The sequence below is a fragment of the Epargyreus clarus genome, unplaced genomic scaffold, assembly GCF_041222505.1.
Source record: "Epargyreus clarus isolate Ecla_fem2 unplaced genomic scaffold, WU_Ecla_fem_2.2 ptg000016l, whole genome shotgun sequence".
In the NCBI taxonomy this organism is placed as follows: Eukaryota; Metazoa; Arthropoda; class Insecta; order Lepidoptera; family Hesperiidae; genus Epargyreus; species Epargyreus clarus.
Genome location: NW_027332224.1, coordinates 5,075,688 through 5,099,727, shown reverse-complemented (window position 1 = coordinate 5,099,727; position 24,040 = coordinate 5,075,688). Strand labels below are relative to the sequence as shown.

The 24,040-nt window shown below is 38.0% G+C and overlaps 4 protein-coding genes across 4 annotated transcripts; 1 reads left to right on the top strand and 3 right to left on the bottom strand.

The window, feature by feature from the left end:
• Positions 1–6,449: 6,449 nt before the first annotated feature.
• LOC140748551 (chorion class CB protein M5H4-like) lies at positions 6,450–7,649 on the bottom strand. The gene is made up of 2 exons (XM_073081364.1): positions 7,602–7,649; positions 6,450–6,839 (listed from the first exon to the last, which is right to left on the bottom strand). The coding sequence occupies exons 1-2, from the start codon at positions 7,647–7,649 to the stop codon at positions 6,450–6,452; spliced, it is 438 nt and encodes a 145-aa protein (XP_072937465.1).
• A 2,494-nt stretch (positions 7,650–10,143) lies between these two features.
• LOC140748741 (chorion class B protein PC10-like) lies at positions 10,144–11,636 on the bottom strand. Its single transcript, XM_073081598.1, has 2 exons — positions 11,580–11,636; positions 10,144–10,757 (listed from the first exon to the last, which is right to left on the bottom strand). The coding sequence occupies exons 1-2, from the start codon at positions 11,628–11,630 to the stop codon at positions 10,248–10,250; spliced, it is 561 nt and encodes a 186-aa protein (XP_072937699.1). The 5' UTR covers positions 11,631–11,636; the 3' UTR covers positions 10,144–10,247.
• Positions 11,637–13,132: 1,496 nt separating this feature from the next.
• Positions 13,133–14,897, top strand: LOC140748550 (uncharacterized). The gene is made up of 2 exons (XM_073081362.1): positions 13,133–13,183; positions 14,544–14,897. The coding sequence occupies exons 1-2, from the start codon at positions 13,133–13,135 to the stop codon at positions 14,895–14,897; spliced, it is 405 nt and encodes a 134-aa protein (XP_072937463.1).
• Positions 14,898–17,038: 2,141 nt separating this feature from the next.
• Positions 17,039–17,951, bottom strand: LOC140748549 (chorion class CB protein PC404-like). Its single transcript, XM_073081361.1, has 2 exons — positions 17,907–17,951; positions 17,039–17,497 (listed from the first exon to the last, which is right to left on the bottom strand). The coding sequence occupies exons 1-2, from the start codon at positions 17,949–17,951 to the stop codon at positions 17,039–17,041; spliced, it is 504 nt and encodes a 167-aa protein (XP_072937462.1).
• Positions 17,952–24,040: the final 6,089 nt, after the last annotated feature.

Below are 24,040 nucleotides of genomic sequence, written 5' to 3'. Positions count from 1 at the left end.
ATAGTTATGTGCAAATTAAATTTTCTACGAATATTTTTTTTTTTAAATATCTTCAACTTATTAAATTACTTTTAAGGGTTCCGTACCCAAAGGGTAAAAACGGAACTCTATTACTAAGACTTCGCTGTCTGTCCGTCTGTCCGTCTGTCACAGGGCTATATCTCCGGAACCGTATATATAGATAGACACATATTACAGAGGATGTATAACGGTGGCCGCTATAACAACAAATACTAAATAATTATAGTTCAAAAAACTAAAAAAACACGCTTTTAAGATAAAATCAACTAAAAAGTAGAAAATAATTTTCAATCTAAGAATCAATTAAGGAACAGTAAATAGTATAATTGTGGAAAAAGTGTGGGGTGCTTTTCGAACCTGATAAATGGAGCACCCCACACTTTTTCCACAATTATACTATTTACTGTTCCTTAATTGATTCTTAGATTGAAAATTATTTTCTACTTTTTAGTTGATTTTATCTTAAAAGCGTGTTTTTTAGTTTTTTGAACTATAATTATTTATTAATTTTTAGTATTTCTCGTTATAGCGACCACCATTATTTATCGTTCGTAAAAAAATCAAGTGTCTATCTATTACGATTTAAGAGATAAAGCCCAACGACAGACGAACAGACCGCAGAGGGTTTCGTTTTAACCTTTGAGTACGGAATCCTAAAAATCATTCTACAAGAGGGCATTATAGATATGTTTCAGAACATTTGAGTTATAGGGAAATAACATTATTATTGATGTGAAACATCTATAGCCGCACGTAAAACCGATTTCTGGCGTGGCGACGCATGCCGTGGATGACGATGGTATATATATACAGTCTATATGCAGTAGTGTGTACGTTGTGGCGACGTGTCGCCATGCGCAATCGACTGTGCGAAAATCGTAATATTTTATTTTATCATTATGACATAATTATTTAGTTCCTATCACAATATGTTCTTTTCTGCATATTACTTTTACAAAATAATGTCGATGTTTCACATCTGCCAGGCGTCCCGTGACGGCTCACATTTTTTTTTCTAAACTAAAAATCACGATATAAAAGTTACGCCTATTGAAACTAAATAGCAATAATTATTTGCAATCTAAAGTTGCGATGAACTTTGCTGAAAGTGTTTGAAAAATCTCGCCTCGAAAATCGTTAATCCAGAGGATGTTGATAAGGACAATGGTACAAAACTATTAATTAATGTTTAAAATATTGAATTGTCATCGGTCCTTAATAAGTATGCCAAATTTCGAGTTAATCCGACGTTTTGAAGGGGGTTAAAATCATGTTGAAAGATTCCGTTACATACTAACATACTAACATACCAACATACCAACATACATACGTCTGAAGCTAATAAAAGCGTGTTAATATAAAATAAAGTTGAATGTTAAAGGAGGTCTCCATACAGCAAACCGGTATTTTTCGGCATTTTTCGATCGAACTGTTAAACCGTATTAGGAAGACGGTTGAAATTGTTACAATCCTTTAACTACTATAACTAGTATTATAATAAATGCAAATAAGAACCATAAAACATATTTCAATGTAAGTAGTTAGGGCGAGCGAAGCGAGTCCTCTATAATTCGAAAATCTTGCAAGCTTTCCATCCCTTTTTTGAAAAAACTACAGGGCTTATAAATTTGAAACTTAACATAGTTACTTAAGGTCATGTCTAGATTGGACCAACACGATTGAAATAAGGTTTTGTACACAAAAAAAAAACACTTTTTTATCAAATTTAAATTTAGTGTAACATTGATGGCTGTATGACTTGGATTATTTTTGTTTAAATAATGGCAGAATAAAAAAACGTCATGATGAATGCAGACATTTATGACATAACTAGTTTTTGCCCGCGGCTTCGCCCGCGTTTAAAAGAAAATAATATGACATATAATCGATTATGATATGAAAATAATCGATTTTTTAGGTCCAAAAGATCGATTCCTTGATTAATCGATCTTAGTACGCCATCCCCAGTTCCCGTGGGATTTCCGGGATAAAAACTATCCTATGTCCTTTCTCGGATCTCAGACTATCTTTGTACAAATTTTCACTAAAATCGGTTCAGTGGTTTAGGCGTGAAGAAGAGACAACCAGACAGACAGACAGACAGACAGAGTTACTTTCGGATTTATAATATTAGTAAGGATTATGTCAATCAAAAATATGAAAATGCTAAGGTGGCAGCGTTTCACCGAGGTTTCACCGGTGTATTTTAAAAGCGTTTTGTTTCAAGTTTTTCTTTGTTTTATAATATAGGAGTAGCCGACGAGCATACAGTCCATATAATGGTAAGTGGCTACTGCCGCCCATGGACATCTGTAATTAACAGAGGTCGGCCACAGAAGCGCCGCTCCCCTGAGGACTAAACTGGAACGTCTCAGATAAGTTTTTTTTTAATAATATATGAGTAGCAGACGAGCATGCAGTCCACCTGTAGTAAGTGGCTACAGCCGTCCATGGACATCTGCAATCAAACCCAGATAGGATTACATATTCCTACCTGAGGTCGGCCACAGATGCGCCGTTACCCCTGGACTAAACAGGACTAAGCTGGAACGCCTCGAAAAACCATGTTTCCCTTACCACACTTTTCGAACCAGAACACAGCGCTGCTGTTATGAGGCAGAACTAGGTGTGGCGGTGGTGCCGCCGGAGTCGAACCACATAGGGTTCTACCACCTTAATTTAAACTATCCGTCCGATTTATTTAGTGTCAAAGAAAAAGTTAATCTATTTTTTTTTTTTTTTTTTTTTTTTTTATAATATGAGAGTAGCAGACGAGCATGCAGTCCACCTGATGGTAAGTGGCTACTGCCGCCCATGGACATCTGTAATCAACCCCAGATAGGATTAGATATTCCTACCTGAGGTCGGCCACAGATGCGCCGCTACCCCTGAGGACTAAGCTGGAACGCCTCGGAAAAGTCTATCTCCCTTACCACACCCTTCAAACCGGAACACAGCAGCGCCTAACACTGCTGTTATTAGGTAGAAATAGGTGTGGCGGTGGTGCCGCCGGAGTCGAACCACAAAGGGTTCTACCACCTTCAATCTATTTACAATATGCGTACCGAAAATGTATCTAATTAATTACTATTAATCCATTCACATAAAATTTACGTATCATCGTATGGTAGATACATCAATATAGCTCTGACAACTAAGTATAGTATAGCCATATCTTTATGAATTGTATTCTCCAGGTTATACTGGTGTACTTATAGACTGTAATACTGTAAAGTTTCATTCAAATCCGATTAATATAAGGCACAAACATCCATCCATACTCACAAACTTTCGCCTTTATAATATTCGTTGGATATCATAAATGTTTTGACGCAGTGCAGTTTCAAAAACTCCAAATATTCGATTAATCTAAGTTTTTGTTTACAGTGGGAAATTATAAAACGATCATTTAAAAAAAAAAACTTAGCGACTGATAATGGCATACTGTTTTAATAACTTGTGCGACTACATTACCAAGTGAGCGACTACATTACTAAGTGAGCGACTACATTACTAAGTGAGCGACTACATTACTAAGTGAGCGACTGGAAATATAGAGAGGCAACTTTAGTATTAAGATAGATTAGGTTTTTGTAATTGAATTAGTTAGGTTAGGTTGGAACATATAAGAGAATATAAAACGAAGCGAGCAGGGCGCGACAGCGCCCAGCGAGCGGGTGGGCCCAATCTGTATGAATTCAGACCTTACCTTTATTCATGATCAATGACATGAGCACACAATATTCTACTTATTATAGTATTTTTCAAAGTGATTTTTGTATTCGAAACACTTCATTTAAAATAAAATGCTGCTCAGTATTAAAAAAGAAACATTTGCTAAATATTGAATAAAACGCAGGACGTAATGTTTACACTTAGAAAAATATTAGGTCGCTCAAATTAATGTTTGTAAGTTGCTGTTCTGTTGATTTCTCGTCACTCGCAGCCAGTTGCTCCCTTAGTAATACTATAACCAAAATTCATTATTATTGTCATTCAAAACTTTTATTTGCAGTCACTCGTTTAAATACTACCCGTTTAGAATCCATCCGCAAATTTCATTTCCATCGTCAAAAAATACTTTGTTTGTGACAAAAAGCCCAGTGACAAATTTACAATTTAGCGACCATCACATTGTGTTTTACGGAAATTCGTTCCTGGTAGAAACATAAAAGAAAATACAAAACTAATTGAGCAGGCCACACACATAATTCATTAATTTAATTCATAAATTTAATATTTAATTTAACAATTGATAAAAATGTTATTTAATAGAATTAATTAGTAGCTCATTCGCAGCTTTACGGAGTGTATCCCTCGGAGCTTTAAAAATTAAAAAAGTCGTGGTGAATTCAACATTCACTGATAAATGACCCAAATCGACATGAAGAGAATAATAAAGGTCATTCACCATCTTGTTGATTGGTAACAGACCCCAGATTAGCTTATAATGTACTGCGTTTCAGACATCCACAATAGCTTATACCTATATATACTTAAAAAAATATTTTTTGCAAATCAGACGCAATAATTTTATAAGTATGGCGGAGTTTAAATTCAAGAGTAAAAAGATACCAAGGATAAATCGCAAAAAAATTACAATCCCAATAAATGGATCTAATATAAGTTATCCACCACAAGCATTTAAAGTGGTTCTGGTTCTGGATCAAAGGTAGCTTTGCTCTTCATAGGTCTTCTGACGAAAGGTAGATTTAATAATTTATTGTTAACTTTATTTATTGTCACTTGTTAATGACCACATCATCCTTGATATAGGATCTTAAACTGAATATACCATTCACGATACGCGAGCCCTTATAAAGCTGCGCTTTTTGCTAGTTATTTTAATTTTATTATACGCTGTTTACGTATAATTTATTATCACCCAACGCATCTACTGTGTCATATAATTAAGTATTGTTGAAAATAATAAAATGAGTAAAAATAGGTAAAAAATGATGAACATTTGTTGGTACGGAAGCCTCCATGTGCGAGTTCGACTCGTACCTGGCGAATTATTACATAATAAAGCATTGTGAAAATCGATTAAACTGAGTCTTTTTATTTCTTTAAATAATTATATTTAATGAAAATAGAAAAAACCGCCAGCTTAAAAATAATAAATAATAATTATGAGTGTTTGTGTCTGTAAATTGGATAAATAGATTATTACGATGATTAATTACGACCGATGCTGGACATTGTCACAACCTTGGTAAGGGACAATTTGATAGACTAATTTTATTAATAATGTATGGTTATGTATTATTTTGTTCATGTTTTTTTATTTTTTATAATATAGGAGTAGCAGACGAGCATGCAGTCCACCTGATGGTAAGTGGCTACTGCCGCCCATGGACATCTGTAATCAACCCCAGATTAGATATTCCTAACTGAGTTTGGCCACAATTGCGCCGCTACCCTCGAGGACTAAGCTGAACGCCTCGGAAAGTATGTCTTTAGGCTACGGCTTACGGCTGTAGGTTACTCCATTCCGTACATGAGTTTTGTGGACTAGCAAAATGTTGTGATTAATGAGTATGAAAGCAGCGATAACTTAGTCGTTAAGAAATTCGGCCTCTTGGTCGATGGATCTGAGGTTCAAATCCCAGGCACGCAACTCTGATTTTTCTAAGCTACGTGCCTATTCGAAATTAATTATCACTTGCTTAAATTCTGAAGGAAAACATTGTGAGGAGATCTTGCATACGTGGAAATCTTAAAAACAATATGAAGGGTATGTGAAGTGGACCAATCGGCACTTGGCCCGCGCGGTGGTCTACGGCCTAATCCATTCGGAGACCAGTGACCAGCAGTGGGACAATTTAATAGATTGATGATGTGTATGAGTGAACGGTTCTATTTTCTTGGAAATTTTAGAGGTGACCAGTATGACAATCATCAAAATGAAAAGATGACTGTGAGATATCTAGTGTTCGCGTAGAATTGTCTTAGTATTCTTATTTTTGGAATATATTAGTGAATCCTAGTGTGGATGTATGAGTGTAAGCTATGGGTGTAATTTCAGGCCAATATCTACCAACAACAACAGGCCAACAACAATATCTAGCCTGAATCACGCTAATGTTGTCTGTGAAAATCCCATCATAATCGTATGTTGTTAAGATTACCTAGTACCTACTTAGGTGCAGACTGGTGGATAAGTACACATTCAAAAATTTGTAAGCTGCGTTTCTGACTTGGTTTGTGTATATTTGTAAAAGTTTGTAGCCGATCCAGTGGAATGCCGGGTTTTAGCAAATCAAGGGGCATATTTCGCAAACACTTGCTTGCGGCGAGTGTCAAGCATGTGGATGCAGCATTAAACTTAGAAAACGCCAAATATTTGAAATATTTTTTATTAGGAATTACATTAAACAAAGATTACTTAATCACAATAAACTCATAACAACTTAATTAACATAAACCTAGTAGATGCCGCCACAGGGTCCATAACCATAGGGACCATAGCCTGGATAGCCAGGTCCAGCAGGTAGACCATAATCCTCAGCTGTGATGCCTACAGCACCATTGCCACACCCATACGCCACCGCGCCACTACCAGCTGTAGGTAACACTGCTTCTAAAGCCACTGTTCCTAGGAATGGTAACACACCTCCCACTGATACCGTGCCCTCTATCGCATTTTCAGAGAAAACTGTTATCCCGTTTGGTGCAATAGGAGATGTGCTGGAAACAGCGAAGCTGCCTCCGTTTGCTGGCGCGAAACCTGGACCTAAAGGTCCAACTGGTGCTCCATAAGGTAGACCGTCGTAAGCCAAGCCATTATATGGTCCAATACATTGGCAGCTTATAGACTGAAAGAAAAGAAAGTAAGAAATTAATAAAAGTAAGAAAGGAATTATAAAAATAAATAAAACAAATTAGAAAGAGATGGAAAAAATATTGTACTTAAAAAAGAAATAAGTTATAAGGACAATAAAACAATTTGTAATGCACAAAATAGAAAATATGATGGTTCATGACTTGGGTTTTATTCGATTGCGGAGGGTAATGTTTATCGAGCTTATATAATACTAGCTGACCCGAAAAATGTTAAGGGTGAACAACCCTTATCATTTAGGGGGATGAAAAATAGATGTTGGCCGATTCTCATAGATACCGGATAAGCACAAAAAATTTCATCAAAATCGGTCAAGCCGTTTCGGAGGAGTATGACAACGAAAACTGTGACACGAGAATTTGATATATTAGAGAAGATATGTCTCATCCTTAGCCCCACCCTACAGCTCAAATGGCTAGGCGATTTTTTTATTGAGGAGTCATAGGTCATTGTTTGTTTTTATAATTTTTGTACGAGTAATTATTGTAATTGGAAAATATAAAATAAGAAAGAAATAACAGGAACATTTAAAAAAGTAACTTAGATTTAAAGAAATGTAATAACAATCTACAAACCCTTTGTGGTTCGACTCCGGCGACACCACCTACCTACTTGTGGTCGACCTCAGATAGGAATCTAATCTTATCTGGGGTTGATAACAGATATCCATGAGCGGCAGTAGTCACTTACCAAAAAAATAAGTTATAAGAATAGAAAAATAGCTTTTCTAACTTACCTGGATTAATAAAGCCTGGGCACAGAAGAGAACAACTTTAAGAGACATTTTGATAATCCTAATGTAAAAACGTAAATATTAATGAAACTGGTTCAATTGAATGATGACCTATAAAATATAGAAGGCTTTTATACTAAATCATACAGCCTTATCTACGGGTAACGTAATAAGATAGTAATGGTTGAAATAATTTGTAAAGAGTTCGTGTAATGGATATTTATGCCAGATTGCGAAAGATGTGATAATTATAATCGTTATAGTTAGTTTTGTGACACTGTTACAACTATTTCTAGAAGCAGTTCTGCGCTTCGGTGGAAGGTTGTGGATATCTATCGGACTAAGGGGGGAGAGGAGGGGCGCTTGACCCCGGTCCTTCTTTCCTGGGTGGGCCCCAAACAGTTGCTATCATCATCAACCCATTACTGTCCCACTGCTGGGCACGGGTCTCCTCTCATAATGAGAAGGATTAGACCATAGTCCACCGCGCTGGCCAAGTGCGTATTGGTAGACTTCACATACCTTTTAGATTTTTTTTAAATCTCTCAGGTATGCAGGTTTCCTCACAATATTTTCCACCGTTTAGCAAGTCATAATGAATTTCTAATATGCACATAACTTTTAAAAATCAGAGGTGCGTACCTGGGATTTGAACCTCGGGACCCCTCGATCGAGTGGCCGAATTTATTTAACCACTAGGCTATCTGCTACTAGCCAAACAGTTGCTATTAGCTAAAAAAACGTTCGCATTCACCATCACTGAATACGTATTTATCGGCGTATAAGTCTACGGAGACATTTGTAATTTTATAATTAATTAGTAGAATCCTTTGCGGTTCGACTCCGGCAGCACCACCGCCACACCTATTTCTGCCTCATAACAGTAGTGTTGAGCGCTGCTGTGTTTGAAGGGCGTGGAAAGGGAGATATACTTTTACGAGGCGTTCCAGTTTAGCTCTCAGGGGTAGCGGCGCATCTGTGGCCGACCTCTGGTAGGAATATCTAATCCTATCTGGGGTTGATGACATATGTCCATGGGCGGCAGTAGCCACTTATCATCAGGTGGACTGAACGCTCGTCTGGTACTCCTATATTATAAAATAATAACTTTTAGCCTCGGGCCTTCGACGACTTTAGTACGGCACTGATGTGGATGTCTGACTTATATATAAGGGGATTTTAGTCCTTATATGGCAACGTATCAATGATCGGCTTCAGGTTTAGTTCAGAACCTGTTTTATATGAAGTTGATTCCAGATGTCCAGCAGTTACCACTTACCATCAGGTGGACTGCTCGCTACTTCCATCTAATGATCTGGCCAAGTAGAAATAGATTTCAATAAATATCGCAAAATTATGATTATATCACTACATTGACGGATTCGTTTATAAAACTGCTTAGTATTACGATTGCTTTGTAAAACTGCTTAGTTTAAGTGAACGAGGGTTTAGGGAATCTGCACTCTCATTAGCAAATCCGTGAAAACAATTCCAATAGGTAGGTAAATCCTTATTTATTCTCAGCCGATTTTTTTCGTTTCAAATGCTGCAAGTTGTTTTGTACTTGCAAAATCAGAATTCACGGTACTTTACTGCTTAATTCTTAATTCCTAATCCACCAAAGCTACTCTCTGGCATATTATGTTTATAAAACACTAATAGTGCCCGCGGCTTCACCCACGTTTTAAAAACAATAACATGAAATACATATAAGTGAAAGTTTGTACCTTATTTGAATGACAGTGGCGCCATCTGTCGAAAATTGGTTGTACCAACTCAGAAACTTTCATGGGCTCATGCACAACTTTCCTTATGCATACAGACAAACATTCATTTATATAGAAATATTTATATAGAAAAGTAACAAACGAGCACGCACTAGACAATTAAGATTTATTGGAAACTTGGTACCCAGTGATTACTTGTACTAGATTTGATATTGACATCTGTAATCAATCCTGAAAGGGGGTTTAAACCCTACATTTGAATCACCTTTCAGGATTTCAGGACTTTAATAAAGATTTGAAAAGTGGAAGAACTTGGATGGTTTAACTTGTTTTGGTTTGGTTTAACCGAGGGAGTACCACCGCCAGGCCTATGTCTTGCTTGAAGCAGTTCTTGCGTTTGGGTGAAAGAGTGTGTATATCAGTTGACTTATCAGGCAACTATTTCAATCCTCAAAACTGGTAAAATATCTGTGATATATTTCATGTAGAATATGTGTTTTATATATAGATGTCAGAAGTCCATGAGCGAGTGTGACCTAATCAGTGCCAAGTAGAATGAGAGCTTGTTTGCTATTTCAATAAAAAATCTGTGTGACGTCATTATACATGATGTATTGCTATTTTTGAGGGCCAAGAATGTAAGGTGCGAAGATGGCAAGACTGTAAGTCTACTTTCTTATGCTCTCCAACCAGTTCATAGCAGCACATGGTTTGACTGAAGAAGAGTAAGGAGTTTCAAAATTCATCTCTTAAGGATGCATACACAAATTATAATTATAACCAAGTTTTGTTTAAGGATTATAAGAAAACGACAAAAATATTGCATGCGGTGAATTTATATTTTTAAGAAAAGGTCATCAATAATTTGGAAGAAAGAAATCAGAAGGCATGAGTCTTTGAGGGTGAACGGTTATCATGAGAATCAGTAGAAAGCTCCACATCCGCAGCCGCATCCAGCTCCGTAGCCGAAGGGACCAGCCAGACCAGCGCCATAGCCGTAAGGACCAGCGAAACCACCATAACCGTATCCAGCAAGACCACCGTAGCCGTAACCAGCGTAGCCATCCTCAGCGGTGATGCCAACAGCGCCGTTGCCGCAGCCGTAAGCGACAGCACCGGCACCAGCGGTGGGAAGAGCGCCCTCGATAGCGACGGTTCCGAGGAAAGGCAGAGCACCACCGACAGCTAGTTCTCCAGCGTACGCGTTCTCAGACAGGACGGAGACTCCGGCGGGGATGAGGGGAGAGGCGGAGGCGATGGCGAGACCAGGTCCGTTAGAGGCGGCGAGGGTAGCGGCGGCGGGAGCACCCCACGCACCCCAGCCGTCAGCGCAGCCTCCCCATCCGGCTCCCCATCCTGCACCCCATCCAGCGCCGCAGCCAACTCCCCAAGGGGCGGCGTCCCAGGCTCCGATGCACTGGCCAGAGATGCTCTGAAATTAACATGGATATTAGAAATTAATTATCATTTTGTAGAACCGGTATGATTCGGGGAGGTACCACCGTCACACCCCTTTTTGGCATGAAGCAGTTTTTATGTTTCGTTGGAAGGGTGTGAACCATTTGAACCATTTTAGACTTCAGCAACAAAAACAATTGTTTAGTTGATGACATTGGTTAGAGTCTTGGGTTCGATTTCCGGTCAGGCAACTCAATAGTGAATTAAGAGTATTTGTCTGGATATTTGTGACTTTGTTAAAGTCTAAGACACCCATGAGATGTTAGTATTGGGCTGAAGGTCTTCTTTTTCGGGTTTGAGTTTAAGTAAACTTCAGTCCCCTTTAAGAAAATAGGAACCACGATACAAGAAGCATAGTTTTTTAGCGTTCCGTACTCAAAGGGTAAAAACAGAACCCTATTATTAAGACTTCGGTATCTGTTCGTCTGTCTGTCTCTCCGTCTATTTTTTATAATATAGAAGTAGTAGACGAGCATGCCGTCCACCTAATGGTAAGAGGCCACTGCCGCACATGGACATGTGTAATCAACTCCAGATAGGATTAGATATTCCTACCTGAAGACTAAGCTGGAATGCTTCGGAAAAGTATGTCTCGTTTACCATACCCATCAAACCAGAACATAGCAGCGCTTAGCACTGCTGTTATTTGGCAGAAATAGATGTAGCGGTGGGGTCGCTGGAGTCGAGTAACAAAGGGTTCACCTTCAAAAAAGGTGAAGGAAGACTTCAAAAAAGTTCAAAAAAGTAAGCTAAATTTGCCCAATAGTGGGCAATTGAGTAACAATAAAGAACTTACCTGTACCAGGAGAGCAGAAGCGCAAAGAGCAAGAACAGACTTGAAAGACATGGTTGGTTGGATTCTCGGACGAATATAATTTTGTAAGACGGTGCCAGGTTTATATACTCGTAATTCTATGGTTATCTCAGGATGTATTGAGCAATTCTGTACACTTGTTACTATGCTATGAACGTGCTTTTGTTGACTTGAAGTAGGAAATGGCCACCTGTTTGCCCTTGTGACGTCATTATCGTTAATCCATTGTCCTACTCTTGAGAGTTTAAGATTGGTAGACTTCACCTCAGTGGCGGTCGTTGGAGGCCCGGGACGGAAAGTTGAATGGAGGCCCCCAGTGTAAAAAGTTGATTTGATAACAAATGTGTTTTATTATTCGCCTGTGATTACCGAATTTTGTTTTTTTTTCGCTGATTGATATATATTTCATAGATTGTTTGGTTCTGACGACCTTTTTTTAGCAACTGTGTTTAGAGGCCTCCATGAACGGGGCCCTGGGGCGTGCCGCCCCATCCGCCCCCCCCCACTCCTTAAGCCGCTAGTACTTCAATCTTGTTCCTATCTCGCGACAAGAATAGAGTACGTATCTGTCGAGTAAAAGAGGCTTCCAGGGTTGCAGATGGCTCAATGTTTATATACCCAGAGTATTATAATATGAAATGTTTGAGATGAAAATACGAAAACAAAATGATGATACTAAAAACCTGGTGTTTAAAAACGTTTTTAATATAAAAAATGTGTATATTTGTTTATTTTAAACAACGGAATTAATCTTACAACTTCGTTAACACAAATCTGAAGTATTAACGTATTGTTTAATAGTAACATTGGCATTGTTAGCGTTTAGAAGTGGTAGAAATTTTACTTCAATATTTTTTAATCTGTTTTTTATCTATATTTCATATCATTCAAATTTCTAATTCTTACGAGTATCATCGTAGCAGGAACCTCATATTTAAATATTTAAGGTTAAATATTCATGCAGTTAATTGCAGTGATAGCCTAGTGGTTAAGAAACTCGGCCTCTCGATCGAGGGGTCCGGGGTTCAAATACAAAAGTTATGTGCGTCTTAGAAATTAATTATCACTTGCTAAACGGTGAGGGAAAATATCGATAGGAAACCTGCATACCTGAGAGACTTATAAAAAAAAATCTCAAAAGTATGTGAAGTCGGTCGGTAGACTTCACACCTATGAGAATATTTTTTTAAGAATCCCTAAGTGTGCAGATTTCCTCGCTATTGCCTTTACCGTTATTCAAATGATACTCAATTTCAAATGCGCACATATCTTTGAAAAATCGGTGAGTGCCTGGGATTCAAACCTCGAACCCACTGAGAAGTTGATTTTACCACTAGGCTATCAGGTTTTGACGAAATCTTTTGACACTGAATCAACCTTGACCGTCGACCACCTAGTAACCACTTAGCAACTATCAAGTCTAATTCCACAATGATCACGTATTGCAGTTGCTAAGTGTTGAAAGTGTATCATGTTGGTATATAAGCATCTGTTGGTGAAAACAACATCATTCTTGGACCATATTCGTCAGCATCATGTCTGTGTCTACCTTCGTGATCCTCGCCGTGCAGGCTTGCCTGCTCCAGGTGAGATTTTTTTTTATAATATAGGAGTAGCAGACGAGCATGCAGTCCACCTGATGATAAGTTGCTACTGCCGCCCATGGTCATCTGTAATCAAACCCAGATAGGATTAAATATTCCTACCTGAGGTCGCTCACAGATGCGCCGCTACCCTGAGGACTAAGCTGGAACGCCTCGGAAAAGTCTGCCTCCTCTACCACACCCTTCAAACCGGAACACAGCAGCGCCTAACACTGCTGTTATTAGGTAGAAATAGGTGTGGCGGTGGTGCCGCCAGAGTCGAACCACAAAGGGTTCTACCACCTTCAAAAATTGAAATTGAATTGTTTATTTCCTACTGGACAACTCAAGGCATAATACGCATAGCAGAACTAACATGGCCATACTAATTTTGTAACCAAATCTATATAAAACAGGTTCTACCCCAACTTAGTTACAGAGGCGTTGCCACTTCTGAAGACTATGTTCCCCTTATATGTAAGTCCACCGAGTCGCAGAAATGCTTCACTCTAGAAATAGATGTGATGGTTGTCGACCGAACCATGCTGGTTTTACCACCGTACGGTTTCATATGGAACCCCTGTTGTGATTACAAATGTTCATGTTCGGCAGTGACGCCTAATTAATATTAGATGGACTGCATGCAAATATTCAGGGGTAGCAACGGATCTATAGCAGACTTGGGCAGGACTTAAATAGCTCAGATTTAATTGATATGCGTATAGAAATCTCCATGCTCTCTTTTCACCTCTTCCAAGAATTGCGTTAAAGATGTCATCACGATATAATTATAATTCTACAAATACTCTTTATCATTCAACCTCGGCCTTCTGATTATTTTCCTTCCTAGCCTTTTCTTTCCTTTTCTTCTTTCTTACCTTTTTCTTCTTTTTGATGTGAAACATCTATAGCCGCACGTAAAACCGATTTCTGGCGTCGCCACGCTATACGATGGTATATATATACTGTCTATATGCAGTAGTGTGTACGGTGTGGCGACGCGTCGCCATGCGCAATGTCACAATTTGAAATAAATTCGTAAATGTTTGTATTTAATGAAAATAAATGTTTATTCAATAAATAGTCATCGTTATCTGGAAAAAAATCGTAATATTTTATTTTATCGTTATGACATATTTAGTTCCTATCACAATATGTTCTTTTCTGCATATTACTTTTACAAAATAATGTCGATGTTTCACATCTGCCAGGCGTCCCGTGACGGCTCACATTTTTTTTTACCTTTTTGTCCTTTTTTTCCTGTATCTTTCCATCCAGATGCAAATATCTATTTTCTGCAGTAACGAAAAATATGACAAACTATGTTTTTTTTAACTTCAATAATTTACATTCTTCTTTGTAGACTGTCTTCGGTCAGTGCCTTGGACCTGCTCCTATCGCTCCTTGCGCTGGAGCTCTCGGCGCTGGCTGGGCTGGACCTTATGGAGCTGGATGGGCTGGACCTTATGGAGCTGGATGGGCTGGACCTGGCCCCCTCGCTACCGGACCCGTCGGAGCCTACGGCGGCGCTGGCATCGGTGAGGTCGCCGTCGCAGGCGAGCTGCCCGTCGCCGGTGTCACCGCCGTCGCTGGACAGGTGCCCATCCTCGGCGCTGTGGAGTTCGGAGGCCCCGTCTGCGCTGGTGGCACCGTCTCCATCGCTGGCTCCTGCGCTTGCGGATGCGGCGGTCCCTATGGAGCTGGTTATTACTACTGAGATATGACCCAACCATGAATAAATGACTTGATTGCAATGAATTTGTGATTTACTTTATTATTTTTTATTAAGATCATCTTTAGATCATTATTAATGTTAATCCATTACTGTCTCACTGCTAGGTACCAATCTCTTCCCACAGTGAAAAGGGTTAACCGTAATCCAACCGTAATCTGTATGCTAAGCAAATGTTGACACGTCCTTCACATTTTTTGAATGAAACAGTTGACCGGGTTCGTCAATGCTCATGAGAATCCGGTCGAAATGAAATTTTTAACTTATTTTTGATTTTTTATTATCTATACTAATATTATAAAGAGGAAAACTTTGTTTGTTTGTTTGGTTGTAATGAATAGGCTCAAAAACTAGTGGACCGATTTTAAAAGTTCTTTCACCATTCGAAAGCTACATTATCTACGAGGAACATAGGCTATATTTTATATGAAATACCTATATTTGATCAATGGATTTTGAGGCGGTACAAAGTTTGCCGGGTCGACTAGTTGTAAATATATTCTTACATATAACTGCTTTAATTTTTAATTTAGGGCAAAAAGTTGTACAGGTGTCCCGTAAGTACCACGACAAACTTGGGGAGTACTTAGGTCTTACTTACTTAGGTACATCTCTTACCATACACTTCAAACCAGATTAAAGTAGTGCTTAACACTGCTGTTATGAGGTAGAAAAAGGTGTAGCGTTGGTGCCACCGGAGTCAACCACCAAGGGTTCTACTACCTTCAAAAAAGCAGATGGTCGACTACGAAATTTAGATTTTATTCTATTCTGCCCGTGCGAAGCAAGGGCGGGTTGCTAGTAAGTAATAAATTATTCTTATATGATTGTCTTTGAAATAAAAAATATGCTATTCATAAAATTAATTTTGCCCATTGAGATATATCCTTACTAATATTATAAATCCGAAAGTAAGTCTGTCTGTCTGTCTGTCTGGTTGTTTCTTCTTAACGCCCAAACCACTGAATCGATTTTAATGAAATTTTGTACAAAGATAGTCTGAGACCCGAGAAAGGACATAAGATAGTTTTTATCCCAGAAAACCCACGGGAACTAGGGCTGGCGATCTAAGATTGATTAATCGGAGAATCGATCTTGTGGACCCAAAACATCGATTATTTTAATCGATATTAGTAAGGATTGAATCGTAAACTATGCATTTGATCAAATGATGATCTTTAACAAAGTTGAAGGTACGAATTCTCAGTTTTATGTATGTTAGTATGTTATTTTCTTTTAAACGCGGGCGAAGCCGCGGGCAAAAACTAGTGTCTTATAAGTTGAAGTGACAAACTAAATTGCAGTCCACCTTAATGTAAGTATGGTTATTGCTTTAAAATTGACATCTCTAACTAAGTTACAATAAGATTACAGTTCCATGTAAGGTAACCTTAATGAGGACATTTCATATTAGAATCTACGTTTTACCACATCCTTCTATACAAAATCCAGCAGTTTTGAGAGGTAGAGTCATTATGGTTATACCCGTGGGGTGCCACCACCAGAACTGTCACTAATGTGAAGAAGTTCTGCGATTCTTCACGCTAGAAGAGGAAGAAGGATGTGTATGCTGATTGACTTTATAAGAGGCGACCAGTAGTCCTCGGGAGCAACGCATGTGTGATTGGGTTAAACTAGAATCTGTTCTGTACCCTTAGTATGAGTTTTTACAAAAATTACTGTTATTGTGTTTGTTTACATACTTGCCCATACATTTCCAATCAGCGCCCCTAGCGGATTGTATTAGAACTGATTGGAAATATATGGGAAATACGTAAACAAAAACAAAAACAGACATTTTTGTCAATACGTAAAAACTGATACTATAGCTGATCACAGATGTCCTTACGGCAGTGACTACTTACCATCAGAGGGACTGCATGCTTGTTTGCTACTCTTACAAAAAGCAGTAGAACGATGTTGAACTCAAACTTTGAGGATCGCTACCGTATAAATACTTTGGCATACATCAAGACTTTATTGCATAGCATAAATGTAATGTAATTATAGGTAACACATGTGAAGAAATTATGACGTCATCACAAGTGACATGACATTTCAAAATGAAACGAAATTGTATTTACGAAATATTTAATCAATAGTCAACAAAATAGTAACAACTTATTCTAGTAGAAGGGTCCACAACCGTACCCATTGGGATACCCATAACCGTATCCTGGGTTGACATCTGGGTACGCGTTAAAGGGCCCAAGATTAGGTCCAACTTCGTTCAAAATCCCTACGTTTCCTGTACCACAGCCGTACGCTACCGCTCCTTGTCCTACAACCGGTAATGGACCTTCAAGGGCCACTACACCAAGGAAAGGCAGCTGCCCTGACACGGCTAATGGACCTTCGATAGCCATTGAGTCCGTCTGCACTGAGAGTCCACTGGGAGAAATCGGAGATGAGCTGGTTACGAGAAAGCCTCCGCCGTTTGATGCAGCGATTCCAGGAAGAGTGCAAGGTCCAACGCCTGGTAGACCAGCTAGCGGTGCATAAGCTTCTAGGGCCGGACCTGGGCCAGGTAGTCCGGGTCCGGGAAATCCTGGGCCGTACGGACCTATGCATTGGCCAGTGATCGTCTGCAACAATAAATAAGTTATCAAGAATCAGTTCAGTAGGTTTATATGCAAAAGCAGTGAGCATATTCTGAAGGTGGTAGAATCCTTGATAGTTCGATTTTGAAGGCACCACCTCCCACTTTCTGTCGTTTAACAGAATTAGGAGCTGCTATATTCTGGTTTTAATTTAATTCTCAAAAGTAGCAACGCATAATTGTGGTCAGCATTGGTAGACTTTAATCCTATTTGGATTTGCAATGATCTTATGATCATTTATACGAAGCTTCCTAGGGCTGGCACTTATGGCTGACCTCTGGTAGGATATCGATCTTCTCTAAGGTTTATTATAAACGGACCAGTGACCTTTGGGCGGTGATCATATACCATTCGGAGGACTGCAAGCTTGGATTATACAAAAGATAAAAAATACCTGAACCATCACAGCGAAGAGACAACAAATAACAATTTTCGCCATTTTGTTTTTGAATTAATTAGTGAAGGATAAGAAAATAGAATGATTATTTCAGATAATACCCAACCTTATATACTAGTAAAGTACGTAATTACATAAGAGATTACGGGTAGAAGCCTAATTTCAATAGTACATTAGGAAACTGTTACAAATTGATAAATATATCGTTATCAAATTGTAGTAACAGGTGAAATTATAATTATCGTTAATGATGAAGTTAACGTTGATATTGTATTAGAAATTGTGTTTAAGGGTTACGAAAATGAATTTAATATTGACCTACTGACTACTTGAAATTAAAAGATTGAGTTGAAAATGCCCGTATTAAAAGTGTTACATAACGAGTTTTTTATATTATAGAAATAGCAAATGAGCTGGCAGTCCCCTTGATGTAAGTGGCTACTGCCACCCATGGACATCTGTAATCAACCCCAGATAATATTAGATTCTTAGTTGAGGTTGGCCACCTATACGTTACGTAAGTTAGATCACTTCAAATGGTATGTCTCCCTTATATATACCCTTCAATACAGAACACAGCAGCGCTTAACACTGTAGTTGTTGGGCTGAAATAGGTGTAGTGGTGATGCCTCTGGAGTCGAACCACAGAGTGTTCTACCACATAAGGCTCGACATAGGCCATAGAATTAGATGCAAGCTGGCTTGTATATGAAGCGGTCATCTTATTCCAACGCAGAGTGCCAACACATGTATTATCGGCTTCAGAAACAATCGGCGGCGGTGGACTTTTACCATCAGACGAACTCCGACCTCGTGTGTAACTTTATTATTTCTTAATCTATACTAATATTATAAAGAGGTAAAGTTCGTAACTTCGATTGTTTGTATGTTTGTTTGTTTGTAAGGGCTAATCTTCGAAAATACTGAACCGATCATGAAAATTCTTTCACAATCAGAGAGCTACGCTACTCAATAGTGCTATAGGTTATATTTTATTATGATTGAAAAATAAGTTCAGAGAAACATAATGGCATATATACACGAAGTCAGCGGAAATTGGGAAAGATGAGATGCTTTACCGGAGTGCGCTAACTAAACCGTTCGGTATAGACGAACATAATGTTCATCAGAAATGTTGTTCTCTATTAGTTCTCACAACATGAGGCCTATGTCCAGCAGTGGACTAACGTGGGCTGTAGATATATATATTATAACTTACAGCAACTTACCTTGTCTCTTTATTTATCTGATTTTTAGAAAACTTTCATAGTGTTCAAAATCGTGTAGCGCCATCTCTTAATAAGCTGTGGAAGGTCGTCACAACCTTTGCAAGTGTCCTAAGGAACCATCATCATCTTCTTCAGCCCATGTTAGTCTACTGCTGGATATAGGATTCCACCAAGGCACGCCTTAGGGACCAATAGTGTTTAATAGAAGCTGTTTCTGTTTTATATACTTTCAAAGTATAATAATGCTCTGTATACTCATACCACAGTAAGACTTTTCCTGTGTCGTGGTTGCTGAGCACACACAGACAAAGATATACAAACACCCAGACCCAGAACAGGAATCGAAATTCATTAGAGTTCTGTCTGGCCAATCGTATGTATGTCTTATTCTTTGTTACACCTACAGTCCAACCAGCTTGACAGATAACATATATGCGGTTTGAATTGTAAGTGACATAGTACATTACTAATTTTTTCAGTTAATTATTTTTAAGCTTAGTAGTTAATTATTAGTTGGGTTTTGTTTATTATAATAATTTTATTTTTTCGTAATTACTAGACTGAATACATATGTAAAAGTATTTGCTAGTAAGGCAGCTAGTGCACGGGCGACATCATGTCGACAACTGCCCGATTGTTTCCGCTCGTTGTCAGCAACTGTTGGCGACAGTGGTCATGTATTAGGTAAAATTTATTTATTAATTACATCATATTCCCTAACATTACAGGAATGCCTAATTCGATAGTAAATGTAGTCAACTATTTAATAATTAAACATTTAATTCTAATATTTAGTCTATTAAAACTTATCATTTGGTAGAAGCTATTGTGTCTAAGAATTTTTACTTCAAGTACTTCAAATTGATCTTCAAACGACACCTAGATTTCTTTTCGGATATACAGGAAATATTTCAATATTTTAAGCAACTCTAGCAGTGATAGCCTAGTGGTTAAAAAACTCGGCCTCTCGATCGAGGAGTCCGAGGTTCAAATCCCAGGCACGCACCTCTGATTTTCTAAAGTTATGTGCGTATTAGATATTAATAATTACTTGCTTAAACGGTGAAGGAAAACATCGTGAGGAAACCTGCACATCTGAGAAATCTTAAAAAAAGTTTTCAAAAAAGTATGTGAAGAATACCAATACGCATTTGGACAGCGCGGTGGACTATGGCCTAATCCTTCTCATTATGATAGGAGACCCGTGCCCAGCAGTGGGATAGTAAATGGGTTGTTGATGATGACGCAGTTCTAATAACAGTATAAGTCGTGTATGAATATCGCCTCTTTCTAAAATCATTTTATTATGTAACCGGTACTCACGATATGCGGTTTTTAATTTCCTTATTGCCGATATTTCGACCGATTTTCGATTTAAAAACCGTACCCGTCAGTACCCGTTGCGTAATAAAATGTCTGAATTCCGCGATATTTTAGTCCAAAATCATATTTTTCTAAAGTTTTGGATTTGACTTTGAATTTCGATTTGGATTTGGAACTCATTATCATTTACGTATTCTGGAAATTAGTTTGCTTCGTTGTAACAGAACACCTATACCCACAAATGAATGCTTTGATGATTTCAATGAATGAATGAATGAACGTATGGAAAGAAACAAAAAACAAAAAAAGTAAAAAGAAAAAAATAAATTTATTTATAAAGTAAAATTACAAGATTACAATATAGCGCCACATCCAGCTAATCCGAGAGGTCCCGCCAGTCCAGGTGCAATGGGTCCAGTGATGCCAGGAACGAAACCAGTAGGCCCTGCGACACCAGCGAAGCCGATAGCCCCGACATCTTCAGTAGTAATGGCCACAGCACCATTCCCACAGCCATAAGCAACAGCACCAGCGCCGGCTGTAGGCAAAGCTGCTTCTAACGCTACAGCGCCAAGGTAGGGCAACGCTCCACCAACAGCCAACGCTCCTTCAATGGCGTTGTCGGATAGCACAGAAACACCAACTGGAGCGATTGGAGACGCGCTTGAAACAGCGAATCCGCCACCGTTTGCGGCGGTGATACCAGCCCAGTCGACAGCGAGGGGACCTGCGGCAAGGGGGATCGCAGCTAGGGGGCCCGCGGCTAGAGGACCCACACCAAGGGGACCTGCGCACGCAGGACCAGCCCAGCCGCCATCATAAGCTCCGATACATTGTCCGTAGATGCACTGTAAAAATTGTTTGGATTAAATTTGTGTTACTAAAATATGTCATATACTTCGAAGTAGGTAACCAAAAACGAGAGGAGCACCCCCAATGATATCCGAGTCGACAGAAAAACAAATTATAATTATCAACCGCAATCTTGCTTGCTGTCAAATAGTCGAACCAACACCAAAGTGAGTTAGAACGTCTTATATACCAAACTTTTAAAATAATGAAAAATCCGATAATCTATTGACAACTGGATACCGATGTATCTGGCAGTCGATCTCAGATAGGACTGAAAATTTATTTGAAGTCGATTTTACATGTCCAGGCAACAGTGACTTACTAATGGACTCCATATTCGTTAATTACTTTGAATAAAAAAACGAATGAAAACATTATTTAATGCTAATAATTATAATTCAATTACCTGAACAAAAAGCGCAGAAAAGACCAAAACAGCGTTAACAGACATTGTTGAAGATATCGATTCCTTACAAGAACCAATGGTAGAATGATTTTCCTGGAATCATCATTAACTATATATACCAGCTATTATTTAGAATATATCACTGTTTAGTAACTAATTTCGTAAAACATATCGTGGTGGATGAAACGTGTTTCAAAGGTAGGTTAGGGAGTTAACGCAATGATTTTAATATGTCATTTATGCGTAATACATCACGTAATTTCGTTTCGTTACCAAATTTGTAAAATTGCGACTGTGATGAAGAAAGCTGATGAAATTCAATATTATAATATAGTATCAAAATAATCTACACGCGCTGTCGCTCAGTCTGAAATTAATAAGGGAAGGAAATAGAAGATTTTTTTAATGTTTCTGAACGAACAAAAACAAAAAAAAAGAATTTAGGAATTACGAATATACTCTTATTTGTACAGGCAACGTTATATAATTAATTTAAAAAATCAAAAACCCGACTGCACCAAAAAGGCTGAAGTAGAATTTCCAAAAGCAGTGAAATAGGCATTTCATTATTTTTATCCAGAAAGCCAAATACAAAGTTTCATAGTAGGTGTCTGCTTCAAAAACAAAAGATGTTCAAACAATATTATCCTATTTTATCCTCGTAGTGTTCATTTACGCTATATAAAGAACCTATGTGTAAAATTCCAGCACGCTTAAGTTCAGCGGTTTCCCTCTGCGTTGATCTCTGGCACAGCAACTCTCTAATTTAGTCAGACAGTCATCTCGAGGAGTATATATGTACTAGCTGACCCGGCAAACGTTGTGTTGCCATATAAATAAAAAAATGTTAGGGATGAACAACCCTTATCACTTAGGTGTAAAAAAAAAAGATAGTGGCCGATTCTCAGACCAACTGAATATGTGTATAAAATTTGGTGAAAATCGGTGAAGCCGTTTCGGAGGAGTACGGTAACTAACACGAGAATTTTATATATAAGATATATTATATAATGTATGTGTAATCTCCTCTTAATTTCCTTTATTTTGACACCCTACTCGATAGGTTTAGTTAACTTTTTTAAAACGTGTTACTATTTTGCGAAAAAATTCACCATTTACGGTCTATAAAATATATAACTTCAGTAAATCAAAGTTTCGGTCATTATTTTACCTCGTTAGAGGTAGCATTTCATTATTTTTATCCAACAAGCCTGATACAACATGTCATAGTGTTTGCTTCAAAATTGACGATTGTTCAAATGAACTTTTAACCCTTATTTTACCCTCTACGGGGTTGATTTTTCGAAGGGGGATAAATAAGTGCGTCCTTGTTCCTATCCAGAAAGCCAAATACAAAATTTTATAGTAGTTGCTTCAAAATTAAAGGATTTCAAAAAAACTGTTTTCCCCTATTTTACCCTGTTAAGGGTAGAATTTCCAAAAGGCCTTTCTTAGTACTTATTCAAGCTATATAGAGAACCTGTGTGCAATATTTCAGAACTGTAAGGTCCTTGGTTTAGGCTTTACGTTGATTTCTGAAAAATGAAAAAGTCATTTAGTTAGTCAGTCAGTCAGTCACCTTACTGTTTTATATATATACAAATATGTTTTTATAATCTCCGTTTAATTTCCTTTCATTTGATACCCTACTCGATAGGTTCCGTTAATTTTTTTTTAAATGTGTTACTATTTCGCGCCAGAAATCCGCCATTTTGATTTTTTTTCACTAACACCTATCTAAGGACACTCGGGTCGTTGAGACAAATATAATGACACTTTAACTGTTGAAATTCATCCAGCCGTTTGTTAGATCGGATCAAATAAAGAAAGACAAACATACAAGATACGCGCGAAAAACATAACCCTTCCTTGGCAGTCGGGTAAAAAGTTAAAGTCAAATTATTTTATCAATCATTGTTGATCGGAACTATTTTTAGAGATTTGAGGACACATACGGCTGATTTTTTGTATACGAAGATCATTACATAAATTAATGTTTAATCTAGGTAAGTAGGTACCTCAACTTCAAAGTTTTCAACTTAGTACGTTGTTTTATTTTCATGTCACAGGAAAACGGATTGCAGCCAATAATCATAATTTCACAAGATATTCTTTAATTTTTCTTTATTAATCAACATTTATTTAATACAAAACAATCGCTATTAAGATATTATTACCAGAAAGACAAAATTTATTTCTAGCAACGCATATACAAAGACTAAAGCGCCATCCCTGTATTTTTTGTTTTTACCAAATAGTTTACAAAGCTACCACTAGATGGAGTTGTTTCTCAAACAAATTGTATCAATATGGAGCAGTTA

What these genes read in the sequence shown, in the direction of transcription:
- LOC140748551 (XM_073081364.1), bottom strand. Translation starts at nt 7,649, where the DNA reads ATGTCTCTTAAAGTTGTTCTCTTCTGTGCCCAGGCTTTATTAATCCAG. An exon ending in CCCAGGCTTTATTAATCCAG is followed by an intron (nt 6,840 to 7,601) that starts GTAAGTTAGAAA and finishes CTTTTCTTTCAG; the next exon opens with TCTATAAGCTGCCAATGTAT.
- LOC140748741 (XM_073081598.1), bottom strand. Translation starts at nt 11,630, where the DNA reads ATGTCTTTCAAGTCTGTTCTTGCTCTTTGCGCTTCTGCTCTCCTGGTA. An exon ending in CTTCTGCTCTCCTGGTACAG is followed by an intron (nt 10,758 to 11,579) that starts GTAAGTTCTTTA and finishes TGTTAATTTCAG; the next exon opens with AGCATCTCTGGCCAGTGCAT.
- LOC140748550 (XM_073081362.1), top strand. Translation starts at nt 13,133, where the DNA reads ATGTCTGTGTCTACCTTCGTGATCCTCGCCGTGCAGGCTTGCCTGCTC. An exon ending in TGCAGGCTTGCCTGCTCCAG is followed by an intron (nt 13,184 to 14,543) that starts GTGAGATTTTTT and finishes TCTTCTTTGTAG; the next exon opens with ACTGTCTTCGGTCAGTGCCT.
- LOC140748549 (XM_073081361.1), bottom strand. Translation starts at nt 17,951, where the DNA reads ATGGCGAAAATTGTTATTTGTTGTCTCTTCGCTGTGATGGTTCAG. An exon ending in TCTTCGCTGTGATGGTTCAG is followed by an intron (nt 17,498 to 17,906) that starts GTATTTTTTATC and finishes TTATTGTTGCAG; the next exon opens with ACGATCACTGGCCAATGCAT.